The sequence below is a fragment of the Etheostoma spectabile genome, chromosome 19, assembly GCF_008692095.1.
Source record: "Etheostoma spectabile isolate EspeVRDwgs_2016 chromosome 19, UIUC_Espe_1.0, whole genome shotgun sequence".
NCBI classification, from domain to species: domain Eukaryota; kingdom Metazoa; phylum Chordata; class Actinopteri; order Perciformes; family Percidae; genus Etheostoma; species Etheostoma spectabile.
In genome coordinates this window covers 16,403,605-16,420,752 of record NC_045751.1, presented here as the reverse complement: position 1 = coordinate 16,420,752, position 17,148 = coordinate 16,403,605, and the positions used below count along the sequence as shown (strand labels likewise).

At 39.4% G+C, this 17,148-nt stretch overlaps 1 protein-coding gene and 2 long non-coding RNA genes across 5 annotated transcripts in view; 2 read left to right on the top strand and 1 right to left on the bottom strand.

The window, feature by feature from the left end:
- Positions 1 to 2,129, bottom strand: part of LOC116707243 (uncharacterized) — a 22,115-nt gene extending 19,986 nt beyond the window's left edge. The window contains exon 1 of the long non-coding RNA XR_004336442.1: positions 2,111 to 2,129. This is a non-coding gene — a long non-coding RNA (uncharacterized LOC116707243). The remainder of the gene's footprint in view (positions 1 to 2,110) is intronic.
- nat16 (N-acetyltransferase 16) overlaps positions 1 to 13,651 on the top strand; it is a 43,346-nt gene extending 29,695 nt beyond the window's left edge. Inside the window, exons 2-6 of one of the 3 annotated variants that reach the window (XM_032544474.1) lie at positions 1,884 to 2,069; positions 9,041 to 9,266; positions 10,244 to 10,468; positions 10,595 to 10,935; positions 11,410 to 13,651. In XM_032544474.1, coding sequence (XP_032400365.1) covers positions 2,014 to 2,069; positions 9,041 to 9,266; positions 10,244 to 10,468; positions 10,595 to 10,935; positions 11,410 to 11,638 — 1,077 coding nt within the window. In that variant the 5' untranslated portion in view covers positions 1,884 to 2,013 and the 3' untranslated portion in view covers positions 11,639 to 13,651. Of the gene's footprint in view, positions 1 to 1,883; positions 2,070 to 8,401; positions 8,451 to 9,040; positions 9,267 to 10,243; positions 10,469 to 10,594; positions 10,936 to 11,409 lie in introns of those variants that run through there. The other 2 variants (XM_032544475.1, XM_032544473.1) reach the window with 2 other exon arrangements.
- Positions 13,652 to 13,661: 10 nt separating this feature from the next.
- LOC116707223 (uncharacterized) overlaps positions 13,662 to 17,148 on the top strand; it is a 10,140-nt gene continuing 6,653 nt past the window's right edge. Inside the window, exon 1 of the long non-coding RNA XR_004336421.1 lies at positions 13,662 to 15,502. This is a non-coding gene — a long non-coding RNA (uncharacterized LOC116707223). The remainder of the gene's footprint in view (positions 15,503 to 17,148) is intronic.

The following is a 17,148-nucleotide window of genomic DNA, read 5'->3' as shown; positions in this document are numbered from 1 at the left end:
AGACTATCTGTCCAATCTGAGTTTTCTGTTGCACGACATAAGCAGCTTTTAAACGTAAACATGTTCCACCAAACAAGTTCCTTCCCAAGGCTATTTTGCAGTTTTTCCCGGTGCATAATGCCAATAAACCAGAACATGTTTTCCTCCAGCGCGCTTTGAAGGTGGGTCTGGCACCTTCCTCAAGATAGCAATAAGCCAAGAATGCACCTGAACACACCTCCCTGTAAGACCAGCACACTTATGGGCGCACAGATGGGCGCAGGTGCATTAGCTATTTAAACGACGTTGGGGCTGGACGGGAAATTGACAACTGCGTTGGTCTTAAACTAGCAAAGACACTTGCGTCGAGCTTTGCGCTGCTCCTGAATGTCTGTACTCAAAATAGAGGGAAAAAATAGCGGGCTGGATATTCCTCCACACGGATCTCACCAATACGTGAAAAACAATGTTCTGAATGCCAAGTACAGCCCTTTTAAGTAAATGTATTAAGTATTAGCATTTAAAAATAAGTACTCTTTATGCAGAATAATCAATTTCAGAACACTGTATATTATATTATTGGATTATAATTATTATATATTATATAATTATTGATGCAAGTGTGGTCATAATTTTAATGCTGGTAAAGGTGGATCACATTTCAATTATTCTTTATACTGATGGATAGTTTAATTTATAATATTACACTATAATTTAGTACTTTTTTTAATTTATAAATTATATTATTTTTTTATTATTATTCTATTTTCAAAAATTAAAGCTGTCAAAGAAATGTGGTGGAGTTAAAAGTACAAATCTGAAATATAGTAGAAAGTGGAATGGAAATACCACAGTACAGTATTTGTACCTCAAAATTGTACTTAAGTACTTGAGAAAATTCACTTAGTTACTTTTCACAACTGCTTCACTAGTAGTGTTAATCATTTAAGTTGTCTGTTGAGAGACATAGGTTTTGTGTCTTACTTCTAGTGTGTTTTTGCTGCAACAATGCTTTTTAGGTTTAATACTGTAACAATTAGCTGCTACTGGCACCATGCTATTACCTCAGTTTTATAACCAGAGCAGAATACATTATAAAATATCAAATGTCAAAGCATTTCAGTAGTGGTTGTGATTAAATGTTATTCAAGCAAACTCTATGCAGGATGAATCAAACCATTCTCACTCCCAACTCGTTTGGTCAGTGGCTTCCAGCGTCAGATACCAACGCAAAAAAAACCTTTAGCATCTGTATGGGATGCAACAGGCATAGCAGCAGCCTGACTGCGGTGCTGTAAAATGACGCAATATAAAGAGCGACACTAGTAGCGAGTACAATGAAAGACCAAAAGTCCTCATAAGGAGGCAGGTTGGGGTGGTGGACGGGTCAAACAACACAGAACATTTCCCGTTCTTACTGTACGTGTAACTCTAACGTACAATCTGTAACCCCGACTATAAGTTGTTTTACCATGTATGGTGAAAACGCCGCAGAAGCGGTCCCAACCAAGCGCGTTGTAAAATGTAATGTAAACTGAGTACCCAGAGCCCCAAATATCACAGTGGATGGGATATCATTGGAATTAGTTGAAAGCACCCTGCGTCTGACTGAGAGGATAAAGGAGTCTTTTTGTGTTAGTAACTAACGCCAAAGGCATCTGACCAAGCATTGGTTTTTGACGCGTTGGGACTGAGATTGTGTTGGATGAATAGGAAACAGGTAGATTGGCATTTTCTTAAAATATAACTAATCCTACACAGAACCAACCAGTGTAGTTGACAATACTGAAGTATATTGCACAACTGTCTTATTTTCATGGCAACAAGCACAGAGTGATGATTGACAGATACACCAACTAATCATTTTCTGGTGCCTGTGTGTCAATGGTTTGTTTCATGTATAGGCGGGGCTGCGTGGGAAAAATGACATGGAGCCTGCTATCGCGCAACAGAGTGGTTTGCGTATGTGTTTGCGTCGGCAAGCAGCCTACTGGCATGAAGCACTGGAGCCAAGGATCTACCCAGGAGACATGAATGATTTTGGTGCCCATGTTCTCATCACACCAACAGGATAATCTACTGAAGACATGGTGTGTTCCTTTGAGTTTTGTATTATTCAGGTGCAAGAGACTTCTGTTCTTTTCAGTATCTTTTCTGTGTGAAAGTGGGGGAGGACAAAGAGAAGAGCTGGCAGCGTACTCCAAATAAATCAAATCTGGTGCGTTAACAGAGACAAAAATGGCCTGTTCACGAGGAATGCGTGCCACATTTGACTTTGATCTGTTTAGAGTGTGTAGTGGCTGTAATAACAATCAACCTTTTTTTGCGTGCTAAGTTTTGCTCTTTATGATAAAACATCAGATGAACCATCTCTTTTGATTTATAGTCGGCCTATATAATTCCTATAATGCTGCTTCTTGAGATTAGAGCTTGTTGGGAATTTCTGAAACTCAATTGTAGATTGAAAAAAAAGAAAACTATCAGGACTGGGTTTAAAAAAATCCCTTTCACAATGCAAATTGATCTTCATTTGAATGATCCGATAGATTCATAAAATCCGGAGATTTTAAGGGGCTCCAACTTAAAGCTAGACTGAAGATATTGGTAGCAAATGAAACTAGACAATCTGAGGAAACCATGTCATGGTAAATAATACTGAAATGGTGAGATTTTAGCACGGGAAAAACTGCCATGGCCATTTTCACAAATGTACGGCTTTAGGTACAGTCTATGCACTGAAAAAAAGCATTTGTACAATTTTTTGTCTCTGTGTAAATGCTTAGTCCGTTCTTAACGATAAAATTAAAATGAATTTGTAATAATATTTTTTTATATAATTTATAGCATTAGTTGTCAGAGAATCTCTTTCATACCCAAGCAAAATTGATATAGTAACTGAAATATCCCTAATTGATTTGAAAATGAATCCAATTTAATTGAAAATGGAATCTGGACCTTGTGAATTGGAATCAAATCGATTCAGGAAATCAGTGGCAATACCCAGTCCAAATAACTATTGGTAGATTCTTAGCTATTCTTTGTGGTCATTGTTGGTACCATTTTGTGTATGGGTATGTTGGTCTTTCACCAACCAACTCATGTGACGGAATGCGCTTCTTTGTGTGCTTCCTTCGGGTAACCAATTTCTCATTCCCATTGTGTCTTTTCACACCACAATTCCAAAGCTCCCCCATCTGGCATGGGCATCATTAAATGACCGGACCCCAACCTGCAGCGAGCAGACTGGCCCGCAGTGGCATATTTGATGGCAGTTCAACAGTCTTTTGCAAATGTGCCAAATTCCATTTTGTTTGTAGTATACTGCCAGCTGAAAGAGAGGGAGGAAGTAAGAGCATGAGAGAGTGAATAGGAGAAGAGTGAATCAATGAGTGTGTGAATGAGAGAGAGAGACCGGGACAGAACAAAACAAACACAAAAACAAAACAGCATTGCTCTCATTGGCAGGACCACACTACCCAGCCAAGCCTGACACTTCATGTCAATGCATCAAAGCATGGTGGAAAAATACCAGTGTCCACAGTGTGTGTGTACGTGTGTGTCCAGACAGTGTTTTCACTACAAATGCCCTTACAGTTCACATGGCCCATTGATAGATTATTGGAACATGTCTAGCATTTTTGTTTTAGTCTCCCCTCTCTTAATGGCATTGAAAGACTTAAAGTGCTTTAACACACACAACAAAAGCAAACAGGTAATGAAAAGGGGCCCTAAGATACTAAATACAGTCCCAGCAACAAAGTAAAAACAACATAGAGCTTGTGTTGTAAAGTTAGAAAGAAATGATCAGCCATTTGTTATACAGAGATGATTCTATGCTGGGTAGGGTTTTGGACACGGCTACAGCAACATTGCTTGTAGAGGAGCCTGCTCTTCATAAACACCTGGTTTATCCAGGAATACCAAGTACAGCTGAAGCACTGAGCATCTCAGAACTCACCAGTATCCATGCAAAGTCTGACAGCTACACCCTGTATGCACCCAAAAGGTTTCACTCTAAAATTGTCTTTCCATTTTATTCTGTGTTGCTATCAATGCTTGATAAAAAAAAAAAAAAAGAAAGTGCAACTGAAATGTGTCCGGTGTGTTAAACTTGCTTACTGTTGACGCTGTGGAACTGCCTGTTCTGTTTTGGAGTGTTATCAGCATGGCGGCAGCACACTAATGGCGCTCCTGTAGCATTTGGCAGCCACGGCTAGTACTGTTATCAATATTGTTTTTTCATCTTACCGGCATGACCTGTAGACGTGTCTCATGTATTCACAAATTGGAGGTATAAGCCTTTGTTTTAAAATGTTAAGGATGCTAGATCTTGAAATAAATTTCATTTTCAAAACCTTCATCATTTGGTCACTTTTTTGGACAGAATTGCTATCATTATATAAATAGGATTTTACCCAAGGCTTGTAACATATCCTCGCTCATGACCCTTCACTAACTTCCCATCTTGGCATTTCAGTGCTACATTGCTCAAGCGTTCTCAACATGATTCTTTCTCTACATGATGATTTTTTTCAACTTGGCCATGTCACTGTATGGTGCACCTTTGATCCTACTTGACTGCTAGACTGTTTCTGGCGAGCTGGTGTTAAGTGCCTGCACTTGTGCTTTCATTTTTAGTGACGTACTATTTTTGAGTCCAGACTTCCCCTTTTTTCCCTTACCCTGTCAGAGCCCCTAACTGCTGCATTCTGGAAGGCACCATATGGATGTTCTCAGGTAGTTCTCAGAAAACTGGCTTTGATAGTCACGCAGCACTGGTTCCTTCATTTTTCTTGGGTTGCGCAGTCTCTGGGTGCTGGGACTTCAGTTGAAATCCTGCCTTGCTTTGATAGAAGCTTTCAGGACTTGGTATTTGCAGTTGTCACACATTGGCCACCTTACTACACATATAAGACTGGAATGTCTTATATGTTAATTGCTTGGAACTAGTTCTTTCTTTTGATGTGGCACTTTAGTACAGTCCTTCTCTTTCTCTATGCCTGCCTTGCTTCAGGGCCCCATTGTGATTGTGAAATCCTCAAGTATAAAGCTGCCCTGTGTGTCTGTGTGGCCATCTGTTAGTTCAACCCATTCAGTCCCAGTAATCCTCTCTCTTTGCAACCATGCGTCCACAATTGGGCAGATGTGGTCCATGCAGAAGAGGAAGCTAAAAGTAGTCCCATTCTTGAACCTGTATTCATAATCACTTCTCAAAATAAGCAACTGGGAAATTTGAAGCTAATGCAGTGAAGCATCGGGGATAGTGATCTGCCTCGGTATGTGCCACACTGGATGGTCCCTTAGGAAAATAAGGGTTGTTCTTTACTTTCCTTGATGCTTCATAGATACACATATAGAGAGAAAGAAAGGCTTTATTGTTTCCAAGGGGGGGATTTGTTTCCACAGTGTGTGCCTGGTGTCCTGTATCTGTGTCTGGTTGGGAGTAGCATGAAAAATTGGATGAGGGGGTGGCCATAGACCTGTGTTATGGTGAGTGGTATGGCTCTGGTATTGAGATTCAGATGTCTTAATTACTGTAGTTCTAGAGAAATAGCCATTCAAGAATAAATGTGTTGTCTTGAATTGAAAGCTGTCTTGTTGTCAATTCAGGAAGTACTCCAGACTGGTGGGATCAGCCTTACAGGCAGGTTAGGCCTATAGCTCAGTAGTCTGATAGTTGGATGATGGTCTTTCTTTGCCAGTGGCCTCTGTGTCTATGGTGTTGCTTTAGTGTGGCGAGTAGCACTTGGAGCCTGTATTAAGCATTATTAGAAGCCTCAGTTATATTCATATTTAATCAGCACCGCCTAGTTTGACAGTTGGATTTTAGTTTTGTGAGCCTGGTGCATTACTCTGGACGCCGTATGCCGGTTACATTTAGTAGCTACAATCAGTAAGCATAATGCTCCTATCAGTCATCATCTCTAAAGGAGAATTTCTGTGGTTTTTTTTCAAACCTGGACCCTTTTTTCCCATACATTTGTGTGCAAGTGACTAATGTGAACTAAAATCTTTGAAGTTGATCCATTATTGAGCAAGAATGCTGTTACCAGTAGCCGCGAACTGCGCTGCAATGTAATCCTATTGGGCGATAGGGTTAGTCAATGTATAGCGACCCATCAATGAACATCTACTAAAAGTGCTGTTTTTGCCACTGACAGACTCGGATTATTTTTTATAAATGTCTGACTACATTATGAAAAGATTGTGAAGTTGAAATTATCCTGCCATGCTTGTTTTTAGCTTATTAATGCTAGGTCAAGACAGTAACTTTAGCTAATAGCATTAGCTTACCGCCATTCTACAGCTCTCCACTCTTGGAATAGCATTTTTATTTAGGAAAAGGTTTTGGTATACGATTTCTTTTCCTCTTTAAATGGCGGTATTCATCCTCGACCAAAATGGTCACTGCAGATCTGAGCAGTGTATGTCTTAAGTTCTATTTGTTTTTGTATGCTAGCCCAACTAGCCTCAACTTCAGCCTGCCTGTATCTAAAGGCAACATCTTTAAAAGCTGTGCAAGTGTAGGTGACATTTTGTTAGCAAAATTCAGAAATTTGCAATTGAAATTCTACACAAAGCAACCCTTTCTTTACCCCAAAACAACAAACTCTCTCCGCCACTCCTCTCTCCCACACCTCTTGCTACCTGAAATTAACCTCACAAAATTTCAGAACAAGTGTTACAGTGTTCTCACTCAATACAGGAACAATTTTAAAGATCTTTTGTTCACATAAGTCACACAAATGCATGGGAAAATAGATTTCCTTAAACCGGCCCCATGTGAGATAAACAATCCAGGGCCTGGTCTGGGAATCTGTCTAAATCTGACAGGGCCAGATGTATCTGTCGGAGCAAATTAAACATGAGCTTGTAAATTGGTTTAGTGTGCCATTATCTACATTTGAGCTAGCGTACTAAACTCTGTGTTGGACTTTCAGTACAATTTGCAGTCTCCTGCTCATTATATGTAATGCCATCTCTCATAGCTAGGGCTGGGTATCATTTGGAATTCAGTCATCAGTGGTAAAACACAACCTCAGTGTTTCAGCCAATATTAAATCATTACTGTTTATGTGCATGGTTGGCAAAGGGCTCAAGTTCCTGTCCAAAGACCTGTGGTTCCATTTGTGGTAACAGTAGCTCCAGCCTGGTCTTAAATTCCAATGAACACAATTTGCTCAGGTTCACAGATGTCCATGGCAGTGCATTTCTACTGGTTGGTTGGGATAATGTGAACCTTCCTCAGGTTATTCCCTCCCAGTGAATTGCATAATTGGCGGGTGAAAAAAATCAAAGAAGAAATGCATGTCCCATGCTAGGGTTTGGGTTAGGTTTGGGTTAAAACGTGGTGTCCCAGATGGACAGGATTAGGATTAGATACTCAATTACATTAAAGCAAATTTGTTTTACTCAAAACATTTGATCACTAGGGGCAGCTTTCATGTCGACAAAATCTGCTTAATATAAAAAAAAATTGTGTGTTATTAGGTTTTGTTATGTCTTATCATATTGTATCACTTCTCTTATGTATGGCTTCTTATGCTATGTTGAATGTTGTTTGCACAAGCTTGTGTTTGAGTTGATGACACTTTACTGCATCATGTGTTAATGCATTGTATCTAAACTTCATTAAATGCAAAAATCTTCATAAGAGCAAGCATCTTGTTTTTGTTTTTCTCAGTGCTTTCCCCCCCCCCCCCCCCCCCCCCCCCCCCCCGGCAATATTAGTTTTATTTGGTTAGCGCCAACAGCACTTTGCCAGAACACTTGCCGAATTTTGTGCACCCACTCCAATGACACAAGTAGTATTTTATGTAACCTCAGGTATCTAATCTGGATGACATAACGGTATTGTGAGCTTTTGGGGCATAACTGTTTAATGAAACAAATTAGATTCCAGCTTTCTCCATTTTATCTTGTTTACTTGTAACTGTGAATTCTTTAGCCAAGTTCTGGGCAAATACCAGTGTTTGTAATGTGGAGTGGGTATCAGAGGGTATTAGTGTACGGATTAGGGGGTTGAGGGTATGGCTTTGCAGGATTTATTGGAAACGACATAGGGATCAAGATAGGTGCCAGTCTTCCACTTCCTGTGTCTGTTGTCATTTATCTGTTTTGGCCCATCCTTTTGGCGGTTTTTGTCTCTTTGGCCTGGCTCATTTGTGTTTTTGTTTCCCTCCATCTTGCATTTTTTTTTGTCCTTCTGGTCCAGTCATCCAAGTTCCCCTGCACGTCTTTATGCTGCAGTCATCTGTGTTTGGCTTCCCTTTGGTCAGCTCTTTGGGATTGATTCAGAATGTGGTAGTCAGTAGTTGTCTTAACGGTAATGTTTTGTCACCTGCAGTGTTTTGTCTTCCTGTCCTGCTAGTTATTAGTTCCTGTACCAATATCATCCATTTTACTTGTATTTCTTTTACAGTCCCAAGTAAATGATGACAAATACAAATCTTTAACTGAAAACTAAGGAGGTCATATTACAATTGGCAATGCTTTATGACTTGTTGAAGATTTTATAAAATACGGCCTATTTTCTAAAAGTATGTGTTACAAAGTGTCTGGCTATGCTTCACCACTGCTACTGCTCTGCTTTCACAGGCTCATTATTTCATAAACACTGTGTGTGCCATACGGTATGAACACATGAAGGATTATGCATCCAGATGTGATTGGGCCTCTGCCTGTGATATTAATGTCTTTTCTTTTGTGCACAGGTTCCCTAATTTGATCATTATTTCCATGTCATCAGTTTAACTGGCAGATGAATGATCGAATATGTTATATTTGAGCACTAAGTTGCTATTTTTGTGTGGAGTGGACATAGTTGTTTTTCGTTGTGGGAGTGATTACATCATCAGTCACAAGCAGCTGTTATCCAAGCAGACATCTTTGGAAAAGCCTGTTGTTGCTTTGATTTTAAAGATGGGCACTCTTGAATTTCAGCACCACCCACAATTTGCCACCTGTCAGGAGCTCTTAGGTTAGGAGCTCTTGAGATCTCCTAAATCCTGGTTTAAGAAAATAAATACAATAATCTCTCCTCCACTTTGTATCTCATCAGTTATTTCAAGATGAAGATCGATACCAGCCTGACTATGCTCCAGCTGCCTGAGGCGCTGTCCCAGGCAGGCCTTCAGTTCTCTGTAGCCACTGAAGAGGACTTTGATGAGATCATGGCTATGAGTCAGGACATCTATGGAGGGCTCGACTACCTGCCCACTAGGTACACCAACTGGCTGCAGGAGACCAACCGCACAGTCATATTGGCCCGCAAACAAGGAAAAGTGGTAAGTTCAATGAATAGTATATAACATATTTTAAAGTTATGGGTGTAAAAAAAATAAAAATAATAATGTGAGATTTGTCTTTTTGGAGAAGTTACTTTATTTTTTGTTACTCAGCCCCGCTCTGTCAAAGGTGCTTTTAAGCAACTCCAAATTTACTGACCATTCGGCATATAGCTTAGCATCTGCACACATAGCTCCAGACCTCAGCAGCACGGTACACACACCCACCAACTCTAAACAAAACTACTAATTGTAGGAAACTCTATGGCTAGAAATAACACACACCATTTACATAAGACCACTTTTACTCACTGAATTATCAAATTGTAATTTGTTACAGTCATGACTGCAAAACTTTTCCATTCACATATTCCTAAGAGCATTTTGAAGAATGGCATTAGAAAATCTCTTTGGAAACGGCAAAATTAATTTAACTCGCAGGACGGATGAGCCGTTTCTGCTGTTAATGTCTTTGTCTTCTTCACAGCATGAAACATGGCCAATACCAGTGGACATGAATGAACAATTAAAACTTGCTCAATTGAACCAAATTCCTGAAGACCTCTCCCAGCCCCCCTAATAAGAAAGATCCTTTTGGCTGCTTGAATCCATGGCCCCATTATTTCGGTCACCATCCAAAGTTCATGACTAAAGATGAATGTTAGAACATCCTAGTGCGCACTAAGGGTCTCCGCCATATCGGTCTAGCAGAAACACATCATGTACTTTTTGAAGATGATGTGGTTCTGCTGGCTCGTTGCTTAGCCTGCTGCCACCGCAACTCAGACATAGATAAACAGCAGACGAGGGCTCATGCTCCATGCTCTAATTAATATGTCCTTGTTTCCCTATTTCTAAAATAGGTCATGCTGCTTCACCCCAGCTACAGGAATGATATACAGTTCTTAAAAATCACATGTCAATGTACCGTTTGTCATTTTGTTTTGTCTTCCTTCTTCCTCTGTGATACTTGTCAGATTGCTCTGGAGTCAGTGTGTGTGATTGACGACGGGGAGACTATGCTGGTGGAAGGTTTACGTGTCGCCCCTCAGGAAAGGGGAAAGGGTGTGGCTGGAGTTCTGCTGCGCTTTTGCTGCGAGCTGGTCAAATCTAAGTACCCTGATGTCAAAGTAACACGCTTGACCCGTGACGATCAGCTTGGACCCAAGGATTTCCAGAAGTATCGCCTCATAACCAAGCAGGTACCAGCAACAAAATTGTTAATGGCTGTTGTCAATAACCAACATGCTTCAGGAAGTAAGCTTGGCCTCAGTGTGTTTTCTGTTGTAGTTCTTTGCCAGTTCATACATTGACTTTGTTCTCTACAGGGTATTCTGCTGGTGCGCTTCAGAGCTGAAGACCTCAAGTATCGTCTGTCTGAGCTTGGTCTGGGTGGAGACTTCCAATCCACTTTGTCCACCTCTTCCAACCCTCCGCCGGTGCGTCTTGACCACACTGCTGTCCACCAGCTGTATCTGACCACTGACCTGCTGCAGGGGCTCCTTCCTAATGGCACCATCATTCAAGACTGGCAGCCTTTCAAGCTTTTGCCCAGTAACATGGCCATTCTACTGAAGAAGGACATTGACTGGATGGTGGATGATGTGTCCAACCCTACTGTGGCCAGCCTCTGTACTTTCCCTTTTAGGGTTCCCATTGGAGATGACTGGTAACTGTCCTTTCTTTTATATTCCAAAATGAATTCATATAGCTGGTTAAGTCAGGGACAATTACTGTCTATAATAAAGCGTACAATAATTTAGTAACATGAACTGCTGTTTACCAAAGCATCTTTTTGTTGAAATTGTCGAAATGTCTGATTGATGTTTGATTGAGCTTTTAACCTCAGATGAAGTCAGATGAAATCACCTTGTCACTGTTGAAATATTTGCAAAACCCACAGACAGGCATAAAGGGTGTCCAATAGCAGTAATATGAAAAAGAAAATTAAAATGACAAAATAAATAGATACAAGGGGACTGCCCAACAGCAACGTTTAGATAGTATCATTAGGTTGCCAGAGTTGTACATTTGTTAGATACTGCACATAGCACCTTTAAGATATTCATACCATTTAAAAGCACAAGTTATGATTTTCAAAATAAGACATTTTTTTCTTACTGGTACACCTTTGTTTAACCAGGTATTACCTGAACATTGACATGTTCGGTAAAGACCTGGACCTGGCTCGGCAGCAGTTCTTGTGCCACCTGCACCGCCACACTGCTAACCTGACGGGTCACGTGATGTGCCAGATGTTCCTGGACCCACCACTCTGGAAGGCCATGGCCGAATTCTGCCGCAACACATTGAGCGTGGAGCTGGTGAAGGAGTACACCGAGCAATGCGTGGTGGAGTCAGACGTCGCCTAGCTACAGAAGGAGGATGGGAAAAGAATAGAAGACGAAAGGAGCCAGAATGAAGACATGGGTCTAAACAACAAGGAATGGACAACTCAATTACACCTAACAGAAAAACACAACCCTCTGTACTGAGGAGATAGAAACCAAGCAAACAAAATGTAGTTTCTACAAAACAACAACTTCTAAGAGTGCAAGTTAGATTTAACAATACACAATCAAATACAGGGAGTGGACATAAAATCATGAAAACATCATGTAATCAGCTATCTTAAAGATTAATATTCAGTTGGGGTCAAAGGTGTTGATACTACTTTACAGTCATTAGTACCATTTTTAAGGCTGTAGTTTTGAGGTGTACTTAATATTTCATGCCCACAATGTCCATAAAGAGGAGGGACTAAATAACGTAAACACCCCTTAGTAGAGGTCTTCACAGGTTAAAACATTTGGAAAACATAATCAAACCCAAAGTTCATTTGTTTAAAATAGACCCAATTGGAAAATGGGTTCCAAGAGCAGTCAGTTTGAATAGCCAGAGGATAATTGGCTGCATTTTCAAGATGGTTAACAATTGGTCAAATATTTGCAAATGATGGTGCATTTTTGGTCCAAAACATCAGTGTTAGTTGTTCAGTGTTCATTGGACTGCATTAGGGGTCAGTCCAATGTCACAGCACTTCAAACTATAGCCTTAAAAAGGACATATAGAGTTTAATAAATCAGCTTTATAGCTTATGACAAATTTTATTACAATGATTGCATAGTTTTTTCGTATTATATCCACCCTCTGTATGTCGTATGACATGAAAATGTGTAATAAGAGTGATGAGCTTGGGAAGGCTATCTCACACCGGTAGCAGTGATGTAACCTAAAACCTAAAAACAGTCAACATGCAAATGCTATTCTTTGAAGAATTTTTTTAAGTACCCTTAGGGCATCTCAAACCTTTCATCTCTGTTATTTCTGTAAATATGAACCTTCTAAATATATACACAAGCTGAGTTGGGTTACTAAATCTGCACAACTCTGAAGGCACTTTATTAAAATTACACAGACAGGTTGTGTCTAAGTTAGAATGAAAAGGAATAGTTCAGGATCAAATAGGGGTGATTTACAGATCCCATCGCTCCAATGTTATGGGTGCATTTATTAACTAATATTACCTTAGGGACATCATTAACAAATCTCTGCAGAAACAACAAACAAAGCCTGTCATCGAAATTAATATCAGTCACAAAATGGCTGACAATTTATCCTTCGTTATGGTCAAGCTTATGTCTTAGCTTTTGTCTTTTTATTGTTTCAAATCTTTTACTGTATATATATACATATATATATATGTGTTACTAATTTAATATTTTCACTTAAATGCTGCAATAAGATTTTAACAGAAATTATTAACTTCTGAAGCTGTAAGTGAAATCTGGGCTTACCTTTGTAGATTACTAGCATAATGCCAAACAAAATGCTAATGCTTGAAAATGTTTAACAGACTACTGTGCAGTTTACTACTGGCTTCAGATGAAGCAGGGAGAAGGAGTAGAACGAAAATAACTGTGTTAGAATTAACAGTAATATACTTATTTGTTTTAATCATCACTAATATTAGTTGTCAAACACCTTTTGAAATACAGTGTTCCCTGTAACTACACAAAAACCAGCTTTGGCCATGTTAGAGCAAACTAATCTCTAGTTTACCGTTGAGACATGAACAGAATATTGTGGATTATACTATGGCCAAGGACAGTACTAAATTCAGGCACATGCCCATTGACATGCTAACTACATGGTTACAGGGATAATGGTTGGTACTGTAGGTTGGTCCACCACTTTTGACCAGACTTAAATATCTTGACTAACTACTGGATGGATTGTCATTACACAGAGGATGCATCCTAATGACTCTGGAAATTCCTTGACTTTTCACAATGCCACCAGTAGGATCAATCTTTTACTTTCAATGAAACATCACAACATTTACAAAAATAAAAAAACAACCCAAAGTTTATATGTTTTTTTCTAAAGAGACCCAAGCTCGAATTTGAATAGACAGGGGTCATAATTGGGTCAGCACTATCAAGGTGGTTTACAATTGCTGTAGAACATCTAAGTGGCCATGGTATAAGCACAATACCTATCTGCGCCATATAGAAATTAATGAACTTGGTGGAGGAAATGACATACTCTTCACATTCTTTGGCCTCCACCTACTGTACATGTAGTGCATTATGACCAACATATTTAACCTCTTCTAGAAGCACCAGAGCACGCCTAAAAAAATCTTTTTTTTAAATTTTTAAATTTTTCTCTAGTGATTAATGGCCCCTGTGGCATTAAAATGACATCATATAAGCATCCATCGCACACAAGGCCCATATAGAGGGTGTAACACAGGACCATTAGTCTGAGCCAGACAGAAATAGCTTGATGGAAAAACATCTCCGTTTTGTATAGAACTATTTTACCTCTCTGTTGCCTTGGCCATCTTTTATCTTGACTTCGAACCCTTTCTTCTTCTGGTATGCAATTTTCTAGGTGTGAGGATGACTGGGCCTCTTTTCCGAAGAGAGATAAATGATGAGTCAAATCCTTAAAACGTTTTACAAAAGGGAACTAAATGAAACAGACCTTGCGTTTTTGTTTTAATTATTTACATTTTAGGATGGACCGTTTAGTGTGGCCATCATTTTCAAAATATTCCAGGGAGCATAACGAAATAGGAGAACAACTATCTTTTTTACCCTATTATTTGTAACCAAAGAAAGTCACTACTGATGCCCTATCATTTGCTGCCAGGGTTGAAGTGAAGATATGGAAGATTAGAGGGCCATGGGTGTAATTATTTTTTCAATTATTTTTTTCGTGATCACAAAATACTTTTTGTAAACTATTCTAACAAGTCTCTGTTGATGATTCTCAGTGTGATAACAGAATCATTATTATGTGATCTTGTCATAACATAATAGGCAGGGGCTTAGAGTCTGCTGGGGCTGGTCAAAGCTGTAATATTCAAAAATACTGTGGACTTGATAAGTATACTACATCCATAAACATTTCGTCCTACAATATTCCTTATAGTATTACTAGTAGTAGAGAGTTTTCCATTGGTAGGAACCATTTGGGCTACAGTATAGTTATCTTGCACGAGCTGATCATCGATCATTCTCATCTATCCATCCTGGTCGCAGTTACGGCAGGCTAAGCAAGGAACACACGCGCATGCGTCTCGTTAGCCTCATACCCCAGCTAATACCCAGAATTCCGAGAAATTCCCCAGTTTGGTGGCGCATGTATTCCCATCAGCATGCTCTTTGTTCATTAGCCAATTTTGTCTAAATGATCATGAGAAGTCAATTTTGTAGGTTTAGTCAATTTTGTTATCACGAAAAAACAAAGCTTGTTCATTTTGACAGTTTTCTTGGGATTTCAAGAAAACTAAAAAGCATCAATCATCTTAACAACCCATGTGCTCTACTGCCTTCTGTACGTAGACGTCTAGGAAGATAAAAGATTTTTGAAAGTCTTTCTCCGGTAATGAAGAAATGTATATGCAGCCCTTCTCCACCCCCCCTCCCCCCTTCTTTGAAACATACTCTGTACAATTAGGTCTAGTTTCCTCACAATCAAATACACCCTCTGTTAAGTTTCACATAACCTTATGATAAATATACTCTTTAACTTATTTTTGTTGTCTTATCATAATAATATGTAACACATGTAAATAGGGTATGTTGTGCTAGAAAGCCACTGAGCTTTTTGAGATGCCAGAAGGAAGACTTACAGTAATGGTAAAAACACTTGAATGGCAAAAAAAAAGAGTTGATAATAGCCTCATTCAGAGGAAACAAACAGTGGCCAGTTGTGAATTTATCGTGTCAACCCATCACTGATCACCTCACTTTAAAGTGAATAAAATTTTCTATTTTTTTTTGTTTTTATTTTCGGCGGCTGTGGCTTTGCTGTAGAGCGGCCTGATAATTGGAAGGTTGGTTCAATCCCCGGCCCTGCAGTTTCATGTCGAAGTGTCCTTGGGCAAGACACTAAACCCCGAGTTGCTCCCGATGCTGCGCCATCGGTGTGTAAATGTGTGTTTATCTGATGAGCATGTGGCACCTTGTACGGCAGCCTCGGCCACAGTGTATGAATGTGTGTGAATGGTGAATGGTTCCTGTACTATGTAAAAACGCTTTGAGTAGTCGTTAAGACTAAAAAAGCGCTATATAACAACAGGCCATTAACATTTATTTTCAATGTTAACACAATGCGCCCTGCTCATGCGCTTTAGCATAGTTTAGCACCATTTCAGCATTTCTTTAGTCCTGATATTGTCAGCTGCTTTAGGCAAAAAGACATTAGGAGAGCTGCTGGTTGTCCACTAATGTGGTAAAATTGTTTCTTTCCTATCTATCTACAAATCAACATTCCTTTTTGGAACCTTCATCCATCTCAAGGCCTCAGTATGCTTCAAAGGAAGTAAGAGATAAATGTTTATGCATTTTACGAATGCCAACATTTAAAGGCGCGGTCATAAAGCCTGCCATCGTATCCTCTCTTTATAATAATTCTGTCTTTTGCCTGTCTTTGTAGTCTGGATGTGATGACTCTTAAAAAAGAACTTTTCACATCCATCATAATCCCACCATCAGAAAGAGACAAAGAAAAGTACTTTCTTTAAAGCATACTAAAGCCTTAAAGTTTAAAGCTCAGTGTTTTGAATCCTGAAATTTGTACCAACAAACGTCTTTTTAACTTTTGAGTTGCTAGGGTCATGGCAACCTCAATAAATTGGCCTGGTCAATTTTTTTTTTATCAATTTGTGCTGCCATTTTGAGTTTTTTTTGTAATTTTTGAATTGTTATACTCTAAACTGTTTAGCTACTACATGCACACAAAATACACAAAAAAAGAAAAGAAAAGGCTCCAATGTTCTTCTTTTACAACACTTCCATAAAATTGACTCAGATATTTGAAAAAAAGCATCTTTTGGATGCTTTTATTATGGCTTACCAAGAGCATTTCGACATTTCAAATAATTTGGCCTTGGCATGCAAATGAATCTGGCATGAGCTATAGATTTTGCTTTTGTGTTTCTTTGCCTTGTTATTGATCCAAATCGTACATCACGTCTACAAGTCTGAACAGTACATGCTTACATAATTCCCTTCAACCCCATATCCAAAAGGTGAAGAGTATCCTACAAACTACACGTATTATAAGTTAGTTTAGTGTATTAAAAGCAGTTTCTGCCACTGAGTTCTGAAGACGGAAATCAATCCAACAGATGTGGATTGACAAATTTCTGTCAACGCCATTTAAGTGGGATCAAAAACACTACCACATACATACAACACAGAAAAAGATTAGGTCATTTAACCTAAGGCTTAAAGATTGTTTGATGGTTCTGTCTCAACTCCACGCTGTAGCTACGACGTCCATCCTACGGCGTCGTGACCCTTTCGAAGTTTTGCGTCGGGGTAGAACGTGTTTCTTAACATCGCGGTGCATTTTACCACCAGAA